Source organism: Cheilinus undulatus, linkage group 4, assembly GCF_018320785.1.
Source record: "Cheilinus undulatus linkage group 4, ASM1832078v1, whole genome shotgun sequence".
NCBI lineage: Eukaryota > Metazoa > Chordata > Actinopteri > Labriformes > Labridae > Cheilinus > Cheilinus undulatus.
In genome coordinates, this window is record NC_054868.1 from 43,865,122 (window position 1) to 43,877,347 (window position 12,226).

Consider the following 12,226-nt stretch of genomic DNA (forward strand, 5'->3'; position numbering starts at 1 on the left):
ACATTCTCAGGCATTTCCCCCAATTTTGCCTAAATGTCTTCAAGGGTGAAAGGATTAGCCCACCCTACTGGTATCTCAGAAATTTTGTTTATAAGTGATCTATCATGATGAATATCTGTAAACCTAATTTTTACAACCTCAAAGCAGACAGAGCCTTACAACCCCCTGAAATCTCTAAGGGGTCCGGGACCCCAGGTTGGGAACCAAGGTTTTAGATATACACTAAATGTCACTGGGTCTCATATTCATCCCTTGCTTGTGAGCAAGCTATCTCAAAAATGCTTTGAGGGATTTTCTTCAAACTCTCCTCAAATGTCTGCTCTGACTCAAGGGTAAGCCTGTTAGATTTTGGAAGCAAAAGGTCAAAGGTCATGGTGTTTGGGTCATGTGTTCATCACTTGCTGAAGATGCTACCATAGAAACCAGCCCAGCCCTTCTTCTTTACCTACCACTGTTATTTCAGTTGTATACCTCGCTGTGGTTTATAACCATCAGGCATTAGTTCTAGTTCCTATTGTGGGAACTAAGCACTACATTAGATTTCTTATTGAGGACTACTAGTCCTTTTTTTTCTAAAAAGGACCAAAAAAAAAAACATCCATCAGCCAAAAGAGCTACAATCCCTGGTGCCACTTTATTCAAAGGCACCTCAGTTATATCGTGACTGGAAAGCAAAATTTGAACAATAATTAAACAAATCCCAAATTGGCATAATAAAATTACTGCCAATCCTCATTATGTAACAATTTATGCTATTAATACTACTAATCTACTGTAACCAATCCACTTAGTATCATAAAGTAAAAGCTGTCCCAAAATGCACCCAAAAATGACATAAGCCAGAACACCAATGTCAGGGATTAATATCCGAGCAGGATGGTCGACCAGATGTGAGGCCAGGAGGTGAACACAGTGTTAGCTGATGTTATGTGATATTATATGACTTTGTTTTGAGACTGTGTGAGAAGGACGGGGGCGGGGAGGGCACTGCAGTCTCAGTCAGATGGTTATTGGGCCTGGCATGAGGGGTCATGAAGCAGAGAACAGGAGTGGCAGCAAGACTCTGAAGGTGGGTGCAGATGCAGCCCCTGACTCTTTGAATAACATCACTCAGAATTCACTTAGCCTTTTTAATCCCCTGATTTGTGATCTGTAATGCTTGAGGTTCCAGCGGGAAACACATTTGCACATTTACTTCCTCCCGGACGAGGCTGATTAGAGAACAAACAGGATCAGACTATCCGTGATATTGATCCCCTTTTACAAATAACAGCTGGGTGAAAGAAGCTAATCAGTTGTGAGCAAACTTCTGACTCCAGGTTTGGAGTAATGAGGCCAGGGAGTCCTGCTATGTGACATCTGTCGGTTACTATGGTTACTCACATCTTCACGTCCTCTCCCATGAAACAGCGATTCCTCAGAAGGCCCGCCCACAGCTGGACGCCAACAATGCCGAAGATGAAGAAGACAAAGAAGCACAGTGCCAGCACGTTGCCCAGCATGGGGAGAGTGTCCAGGAGGAGAGTGACCAGGATACGCATACCTACCAACACACAAACAATCACACATAAAGAGTAAAAACAATATAATTAACCAGATGCCACAGTGTATGAAAAACTGCCTTTAAGACTAAATGTCAATCATAAGAAGTGTCAGCCAGCCAGGAGAAAATCCCTTAATGTATTCTGCAGAAAACTGGAGCAGTGCAATTAATTGAATGGGCAATAATTAGAGTTCAAACACTGATAATTGGCCTCCTCTCCACTCTGCTGAAGAGCACAGATCTGAAATCTTCCTCTTTACTGCTCTTGACTTGGCTACTTCCAACACACTCAGAAGAAAAGTCTGCGCTCTGCCAAGGTCATGGTGCACAATAAAAAAAAAAAAAACTCAAGTTGGCCGGCCGGTGTGCATCGAGCTGTTAGGAACTACACAAGCATCACAATGATTCCCATGACTTTGTTCCCTGTGCCCTGATTTGTTTACACATGCATCCATCAAAAGGAGAGCTGCAGCAGTTTAAAGTTCAGCGGCTTGAGTAAGTTAAAAAAATAAAGTGGAATTTACAGTGCAGTCAGAGAGCACAAGGACAGTGACACTTTTTCATTGTCTGGGCTCTGACTAACGAGGTTTCTGACTTTCAGCTGAGGGTGCTTCCACATCCAATGATCAGTGTAGGAAGTGCATCTCATTTGAAACATGCTCCACCAATTATAGAGGACAGATTGACTGGACAAGTTAACAGACGCTAAAAAAAGCCTGCACAGTCATCATATTTGCTCATTCTCTCCGAATAAGGCTTTGTAAATTCTACAACCAACAAGGACTCACTCAGGCAGGTCAAATCAATTGCCCTCCTTTTGCCATTTTTAAATTGTGCAATCATTATGAATAGTCAGCCAACAGACGCTCCAGGAGCAGTAGAGTCACAGCTCTAAGTAGCAAGAGTCAGATTTCTTTTATTACACACAGTGAGTGACCCAGAGCAAAGTCAATAAACAGATGATGGAGTGGACTACGGCGAAGGTTAGAATTTAACTTGAGATTGCTGGATTCTCACGTACAAATGCAGACAGCAGATGGACAGCAGCTTCTCTATGGTACCGAAAAAAAGGACAAACATTTTACTCAATATAAAGAACGCCAGAATAATTACATCCACAACAGATGTCTACAGGAGATACAGTATGTTGCATATTTTGCCAGAAACGCTCTCCCTGAAGGAGCTGTGTAAACACAAATTGTCACAATGTGGAGCTGGAAATCCAAAAATCATCAGCAGGGAGGTAAAAGGAAATTTGAGCATTTACTAAACAAATCACCTGAGGACAAAAATTGAATCCTGATGAGATAGTGATTATGTAATCCAGTATATATCCACTTACAACCATCATTTAAAAGCTGTCCCAAGGTGCACCCTAAACTAGCATATACCAAAATCAAAAAGGACTATAAATCAAAATAAAACGGGTAGGTATGTCAACAATTATTAACTTAAAAAAAAAACAGAAAGGCAAAATCTAAATGGATGGCTTGGCTATTTTAGGGATGTTCTTAGGATTGACCACATAGGCTAAGTAGCTCTGAGGCTGACCCAAAGGGGGAAGGAGAACCAAAACAACACCAAAAACTTAATATGTTACGGTATCGCCGTGCATCAAAAGCAAACCGTGATTAATTTCCACATTCCGATAGCTAAGCGTAATTAACTGCACAATGTCAAAATCCAATTCCGATTAACTGTCACAGTTCCATAGCCAATCTGATTGAGTAATTTCCAGACTTAATGCCACAATTAGTCTCTGTATTTCAAAAGCGAATCCTGATCAATAACCAATCACTGATGATTGCTAAAGTTTGATTTCAAATTGTAATTACTAGCCAAAGATCAATAGCAACTCATGATTAAAAAATGTTTTTTGGAAGTTAATTTAGACTAAAGAGCTAAAGATTTTTTTGGTCAGTACTTTTAATATTATTGATCAGGAAATTAACTGTGATTGTATTTTTTTAATCAGATGTTAAAAATTTCCATTCTTTGATACTTTTTAATACCACATGCTTAAATTGATACAATATCCTTTTGATAGTACAAAAATCACAAAGTTCGCAGAAAAAAAAAGTCATGAATGAATGCATGATATATCATGCACAGCATTTCTGCTGCAAAAAAAGTTTAAATCTGCAATTTTGACATTTCAGGTCAAAGAAATATTGCACCTTCTGTGATTTGAAAATTGCAACAGGCCATATTGTGATTTAATCTAATTTTCAATTAATGGCCCAGCCCTAGTGGTGGGAGATCACATTAGAGCAAGCACTGCTAGAGACAAACATAGCGGTGATACAGAGAAATAAGATACTATTTTCTGATTGTTTTAAAGCAGGCCAGCACCTCTGAAAATACATGACGGAAGGATCAAAGCTTTTGTTTGACTGACACAGAGGACATGCTGATTTCTGCCCTGCTCCACCTGCCGTCACAGATCTTGCTGCCTAATCGGTTTAATTTACTGGTCAAAACAAATAAATTACAGACAGAGAGAAGACTCTCCTTATACCTGTCCTTTGGATTATAAAGGGTCACTGAGGGAGAATCATTTTATTTCAGTATATTTTTGGAAAATATATTGCCCTTCATTAGACTATTAACAGTGTCTCATTTGATATATTGTATGTTTGGTGACCCTCTTCAATGTGTAATTTAAAAATCATAAATAAATAAAGTAACCAGTTTTGGGTGTCTAGGAAGTCTGTGTCTAGTATTTTAGCCAAACTCAAAATTCTTGTATCGTGACAACTAGGGGTGCACAATATATAGGATTTTCCTAATAACCAACATGTCTATATTTACAAGTTCATTTAAGTTGATAATGATATGACCTAAAACTTCAGTTCTTATACACACTTGTAGAGTTTAAGGATGAATAAAGAAGCAAAGTTCAGCCCTTAAAGATGTGTTAAAATTTGAGGAAAGAGGATAATTTAAGAAAAGAAATGCCTCAGCTGATGTAGGTCTGATGGTTTTGCCCAAAAACTTAAACTTATTCGTACATACAGCTGAAACATTGGTTGTAAATATCAGCAGAAATGCTCATATCGGTCGATACCAATAATTGGCATTTTAAGGTAATATCTGCCGATATCATGCCAATAATATTGTGAATCCCTAGTGACAATTCTATGTGGTATATTAAAAGTACTAGAGATCTGTGAATTGTGAAAACCTTAGTTAGGGACTTAGCTACAATGAGCGAGCATTTGCTATCACAGAAGATGGAAATATCACATTATTTTTTAGTTTTACTGGGTCAATTGTTTATAACTGTTGCCGGTATTCTCTGCAGGCCTCCTCTAAAATAACAGGTACTTGTTAAATGTCCAGTTTATTCAGCAATACCAGAGTTGTAATGAGTTTAATAGCCAATGGGAAATTTCCTCTCTGCCGACAGTCTCCAGTAGAAACTCTGTGTATGCTCTGCCAGCTCAGTACTGCAGTCTGCTTCACTCCTCGCTTGTTTCAGAGGCTTAAATCTGCTCCTCAGTGAGTCAAACACACAGTGTGTTGGATTGCTGTCAGGTCAGCGACTTGTCCAGTCAAGAACATTACACGCTTTGACCATAAAAATCTCCTCAGCCGCCCTCTTACTTCTCTCTTTTACAATCTCTGACCTGCTGCATTGTCCTAAAGTCAAGAGAGTCCTACACTCCTAAATTGGATGTGAACACACTCTAAAGCTTTTGAAAATTAAAGTCAGCACTTTAACCTCACAGTCACTGTTTAATTTAAAACACAATGAGGGTGAGCGCAGAGCCAAAACAATGAAAGACAATAAAACTTATAATACTTTATGAGAGAAAGTTGGAGGAGAGAAACTCACTGGGAACTCTGTTGATGGCTCGCAGCGGGCGGAGGACTCGGACTGTCCTGATTGCTGATAGGCTGACGTTGTGTCCATCAAGGGAGTACTCCAGCATTCTGTGAAGGAAAGCCACGTTGTGTCAGTGGCATCCTGATCAGCCTGACCTTGGCAAACCCTGAATGTCTGTAGGGAATCCAGGCGAACGCAGAGCAGCGTCTCTGGGATACTTCGCCTTTTAACTACCAATCACTGAGGTCGTTGTCTCTTAGGACCGAATGATGCCATTGTCATTCTACAGAGCCACCACATGCGCACACACAACACCAGCATGCACATACACACACTTGACATTTAACTGGCATTAAACAAGTGTCTAAGCTTTACACAAACACACACTACACACACACTTTTGGCTCATATTTAATGTCACATGTGCATGTGTGTGCGCGTGCGTGAGCCTGTCAAACACTCACCCAATCACAACAATGAAGAAGTCCAATCTGTTCCACGTGTCGCCAAGGTAACCGCTCTGACCTATGACCCCCAGGGCCACCATCTTCACCACCATTTCCCCGGCGAAAAACACGAAGATGCCATCATCCAGAGCCTTTGCATGCACGCACACACGTGCACACACGCGGAGAGGATTAGCGTCAACAGATTAAGAAGGAAAAAATTAAAGCAAAAACTTTCCAGACCCTTGATAATAAAGTCTCACAGCAGAACATAATTAGTTTGTAATTATGTGTGTGAATGTGTCTGTGTGTCCAAATGTGTGTGGGTTTTACCTGCAGTAGGAAAGGGGTGTGGCCACAGGGCTGGAACATCCCCAGAGTCACACAGTTCAGTAGGATGGCCAAAATGCTCACACGCTCAAACCATGTGAGACTCAGTTAAGGCCAAATGTAACAGCAGAGATTAGGCATTGATTACAGTCACAGTACTCGATATAAACACTTTCCATGAAGCTGTGGGTGTAACGAAAGCTCAACAGATTGATTGACAGGAGTCTCAGCCAGTCAGAACAAGCTGAGTTCTTTGCTGCAAGGCAAGGCAAGTTGATTTGTATAGCACATTTCAGACACAAGGCAATTCAAAAGGCTTCACACGAGATATCAGAACATGATGACAGAGGGGAAAAGAAATGCAGCAGAGGAAAACTTAAATTTTTAAAATATCTGAGGAACGGAAAATGCATAGTAATGATACAATACAATACAATAGGATTAGATATAACAAGATGCAATAAGAGATACAATCCGTTCCAACCGCAATGACAATAATATGATTCAACAATTCTGGGATTATTGATATATTAATATATCATAACAGATTAACTGAAGAATAAAGAAACTACTGAGAGTGCAGGATCAGAGTTGACTTTCACATCAATTTCATGTCATTTTCACTTCTCATTATGCTTTATCCTTTAACTTCTTGTTAGTACTGTCTGACAATATCACACTGCCTTCTTTTCTTCTCTAATCTCCCCCTTTAATCTTTTGTCATTCATGTCATAAGTGTGGCAGTAAGAAGTCATTAAGTCAGTTCAATTTTTTTTAATCAAAACACAAATATTTGGCAATAGTACCAGGATAGTTAAATCAGGAGTCTTGAACATGATACACTGCTGTATTAATATTTTGTTTCAACCCTAATTGCAGGTACTCTAGATGGACAAGAGTTGTTGGCCGCCTGACCATTACACCATCAGGGACTGTCATGGCATTGTATTTAAATACATGTACTTTAATATGGAGTTGTCCCCCAGCCTCCACTCTTCTTGGAAGGCTTTCCACAACATTTGGGAGTGTTTTTGTGGGAATTTGTGCCCTTTCATTCTATAGAGCTGATGCTGGACAAGAAGGCCTGGCTCACAATCTGCTGCATGGGGGTGAGGTCAGGGCTCTGTGTGGGCTGGTAAAGCTGCTTCACTCTGAACTCATCAAACCATGTCTTTATAATCCTTGCTTTGTGTACCAAAATGTCTTAGTTTGATGAAGCCTTAAGATTGGCTCTTACTGGAGATAAGAGGCCTTCCATGAAGCTCCCACCATACAGTTTTTGTGCTTACATTGATGCCAGTGGAAGTACAGAACTCTTCAACTATAGAATCAGCAGAGCGTTGGTGACTTTAACACACCATTTGTCTTAGCAGTCTTGACCCTGCTCTGTGATTTTACTGTGTCTAAGCTGCTGTTGTTTCTTCGACTTTCTAATATCCCTTACAGTTGACTGTGGAATATCCTGCAGGGATGAAATTTCACGAACCATCTTATTGCAAAGAATTCATCACAGTACCATGCTTGAAGTCACTGAGGTCTTCAGAATGACTCATTTTGTATCACAGATGTTTGCAAATGGAGGCTGCATGGCTAGGTGCTTGATTTTAAACACCTGTGGCAACAGGTCTGATTGAAACACCTGACGTCAATAATTAACAGATGTGGCACAAATATTTTTGCCCATGTAGTGCATAACATAGGAGGCATTTGCCAGCACTGAGGAGTAAACTAAATGCTCGAATGCACTTGTCATTTCAGTTCACAACAGTCAGTGGAGCCAGATAAATCAAGCTTCTTTTACACAGGGAAAAGCTTTCAGTGCTGTTTCTTGGTCTTCTTTTAAAAAAGAAATATTCTGATACAGCTGCCACTATAGCTGCATCCATGCTAATCTCTTCCCCAACCACCAATGTTTACAGGCTTGCAGTCGCTTCAACTAAACCACACCTGTAGCTAATGCCTCTTTCTCCTGAAATGATGCTGATTGGTCCAATTAAACACATCAGTTTAAAGCTTGGCAAGATGGATCTGCCTAAAGAAGGGCATGGAATCTGGCCAATCCAACTGCAACATTTTTTTAGAGCTGAAAATACACACAGGTCTTCAGTTAAAACAGAACTGGCCCTCTCATTACATGAAATTGTCTAAACTTCTGCAGTGACAGATTCACAAGTTTGTCATGAATTCCACAAATGAGCAAAGCAACCAGCATGCATTCATAAATCTATTAATATCAAACCATAATGTGCCTCCTGATCTTGATAGATGAAAGGTATAGCCTCCTTAATACGAGCACTGGGATGTGCTAACTGAAAGGACCACAGAGAATTATTCACATAGTTTTCATTCTCATCAAATGATTCAGTGACCCTTCTCGCCCTATGTGGAATCATCTGCATTAATTACATTTCTCTTTTTAATTCAGCGTTTGCCTTTGACTCGTTTCCCCTCCATAAGAAGGCATTAGGCAGTGATAATGTCTGAAGTCACCCAGAGGAAACTTAGGTATACATGGAAAGTCTAGCTGTGTTCATGATGCAGTGCAGCAAACAATCAAGGACTGATGTTATCCATCTGAGCGTGCATGGAGACACAAATCTGTGTGGGAATTTTGTGCCTCACTGCTTGAAAAATCCAATTCATGGGCACAGAACCCAATGTACCAACCTGAAAAAATGACAACTTTAATAAGGGTAGAAACTTGCAATAATAGGCCTAAATGTATCAACTTTAATTTACAAGCACAACTTCTGACAGGGCGTTTTGACGTGTTTCATGTTCATAACTACAAAGAAAGACAGCTACCATGAAACAGACTGCAACACATTTGAAGTCAGACTAAGTGTAAACTTGCATACGGTGTGTGTTTGTTGCTTGCTTGCTGTCAAAGTGGAAGAGAGAGAGAGGCTCAGAAGTGGAAAATGGGAAGGGGAGGTTTAAAAGAGAGGGGGAAATAGACTGAAGTAGAAAGTTAAATGAATGATTGTGTTGAATTCAAACAAACACGCACACATTCTCGCATTTTCTCGCAAATGAGAAAAACTGCTGAGCGGTTGACAGCAGTGCATTCAAGAAGCAAGGACGCATACATAACAAAGCCAGGAGCATGCACACGGACACATGTGACACACAGAGTCCCCTTTCCCGGACACTTTGCTCTCAAGAGGGCGGAAAAATTAATGAGAGTACAATCCTTTATCACCCTTGAGACAGAGAGAGAGGGAGAGAGGGAGGGAGAGAGGGAGCAGGGGTAATCCAGTGTCCTCCCTTTGCTGTGGTTGCCATGGGAACCCCCATCTCACCGTGGGAACTGACTTCTGAGTTTCACAATCCGCTTGCATCCTGTCTCGACTGGAACACAATTAATACACACGCAAACAAACACACACACACACTTACATAAACAAACACACAATAGAAAATGCTGCCCTTCAGCACAACTCCTGCTGCAGCATCCTTCAAAGCTGAGGAGGGTCGTTTTAATCCCGCTTTATCGGTCTAAGTTACAGCAGCTTAGATAACCCTGTGCGCGTCTATAAAACACACAAACACAAAGATGGCACACACACACAAGCGTGCATAGTTAAACACTAGACGGGGCAGGGTCAAGGTGTGAGTGATGGATGAGATGGGAGTTTTTCCACGCTTGGCCCATCATTCAACATCCAGGATGAAACACAGAGGGGACGTCCTCCCTGTCTCTCTGTTTCACTCCCTCCGTTGCTTTTCCTTTATCTCTCCTCCTCTTAACACTCAACCTTTCCCTCTATCATCTCTCATTTTCCTCTACAGCCTTTTTCCCCTCTCTTTGGCCCAATTATTTTTCTCTACGCTCCACTCTGCTCTGCTCTGCTCCGCTCCTCCTGCTCTCTGTCTCTCCCTCTTCCTTTATATCGCCCCGTATAATTTCCCATCTTCATTCCATATCATTTCTTGCATATCCTTTTTTGGGTCTCTCTTATCCTTTTTCTCCTTTCCCCTTTCCACCCTCCTCATCTCCTTCTGCCATCAGCCACCACCAGTGTTCATTTTTGTTGAATAAAACTATGACTAAAAATGTTCATCTACTACTTTTTCTCCATGAGAAATATGAGACTAAGACCAGCTAATACTAGATCTTTGATGATAAAAACTCTGACGAAAGTCGTTTAGTTTTAGTCAAGGAGACTTCAAATTAAACCAAAATGTTAGTGCTGGACTGTCAGACATTCAAAATCCCCTTTATTTCTCCATTGTGCATTTCAGATGTGTCGTTTTTTTTCCAGCAGTTTATTTCGTCTTTTTGTTTCGTATCACATCATCTTGTATTATCTTGTGTCATTTTCAATCATGCTGTATCGTATCATCTTATCCTGATCATCTTATTTCATTTTGCATCATATTGTAATATTATCATATCATATAGATAAGTCATATATTTTGTGCATGTATTATGTATATGGCCACTCTATTACGTACACCTTGATAGTACTGGTTGGACCCCCTTTGCCTTCAGGACTGCTTTAATTCCTCATGGCATAATTTCAATAAGGTGTTGGAAACATTACTCAGATATTTTGTTTCTTATTGACATGATAGCATCACGCAGTTGCTGCAGATTTGTCGGCTGCACATCCATGATGCTAACCTCTCGTCCCAACACATCCCAAAGGTGCGCCATTAGACTGAGATCTGGTGACTGTCCAGGCCATTGGAGTACATTGAGCTCATTTTCACGGTCAAGAAACGAGATGATCTGAACGCTGGGACATTGTGTGTTATCCTGCTGGAAGCTGCCATCAGGAGATGGGGACACTGTGGTCATAAAGGGATGGACAACAACACTCAGGTATGCTATGGCATTTAAACGGCGCTTGTTTGGTACTAAGGAACTGAATAAAGTATAGTATAGTAGTTATAAAAATGTAAAAACAAAACAAAACAAAAAAGGCCTCACTGGTCACAGGATCGATTCACAGTTTCTATGCTGTTTGGTGCATGTCCCCTCACTATCTCCTGACATTTCCTGTCACTATCAAGCTGTTCAATCTGAATAAAGGCAAAAAGCCCAAACATTAATCCTAAAAAAAAAAAAATAATACTAATAATACTTTGGTTTAAGTTGTCTATTGTAAACTCTGGTTAACAGTTTGTGTAGGATGCATGAATGTTACCCTACCATAAACATTTTTGTATGGAATTAATAATAAAAATTCACCATGTTTTCATTGCCACCGTCAGGCAGCATGTGCATGTTTTCATTAATAATGTCAGTAAATTCCAGACTGTTCATGACCATTAAACTCGTGAGCAGTCTCTCCTAACTCTTTCATTATGCATTGTGGCCACGTAAGTCACCTGTGCGTATCAACAGCTGATCAGACAGAGGAGATGAGGAGGAAGAAAGTTGAGCATCCCTACTGTTAATGATGGGGACTGTTAATGTATAGGACAGTGAGACGTCTCATGTTAACCCTTAGGGATTGTTTTATGTAAGTCACACTCAAGCTGCTACACACAAGAAATGCGCTTTTCATACAGAAGCTATACAAACATCATAACTTAATATTTTATTCTCCTTTTACTGATCTAATTTTTTCACCTGTAACTAACGTAATTATTGATATCAAATATTCATTCATTTTTAAAGATTTTCATGCTTTGAATGCCAGGTTTTTGTCATGATGCCACGTTTTTCATCAGAAAAACAAAAAATGAATTATTTTCAACATACAACATGCAAGGTCGATTTTTTTGTGTTAAATTATTAGACTAGGTAATGTCAATAATTAGAATCAGCATTGATTTTTATGCATTATTATTTTTGCATGTCGTATGGCAAATATGGTCAAAATCACGCCATCTGGCAGAGAGTGATAAAAATGAAAAATTCCAAGGCAAAAGCCCAGATTGACACCAGGACATAATAAAATGCATGTATCATGCTTGAATAGAAATGAGATCCAAAATTGCAGTTTGAATGGGTTTCAATGTTGCATTTTTGGCACTCAACAGCTTGGGTGTAACTTTTGATTGTAAACAGTGTATTTTAGACTTACTGTAGGAGCTGAGCTGGAAATAACAAGATCAAATAAAAAC

The 12,226-nt window shown here is 40.0% G+C and overlaps 1 protein-coding gene across 1 annotated transcript in view; it reads right to left on the reverse strand.

Moving 5' to 3' along the window:
• The window catches only part of LOC121508361 (voltage-dependent T-type calcium channel subunit alpha-1H-like), a 111,162-nt gene that overhangs the window by 82,235 nt on the left and 16,701 nt on the right, over window positions 1-12,226 (reverse strand). Inside the window, exons 3-6 of the mRNA XM_041785157.1 lie at window positions 6,152-6,245; window positions 5,837-5,970; window positions 5,382-5,479; window positions 1,384-1,543 (exon numbers count right to left, since the gene is read on the reverse strand). Coding sequence (XP_041641091.1) covers window positions 1,384-1,543; window positions 5,382-5,479; window positions 5,837-5,970; window positions 6,152-6,245 — 486 coding nt within the window. The remainder of the gene's footprint in view (window positions 1-1,383; window positions 1,544-5,381; window positions 5,480-5,836; window positions 5,971-6,151; window positions 6,246-12,226) is intronic.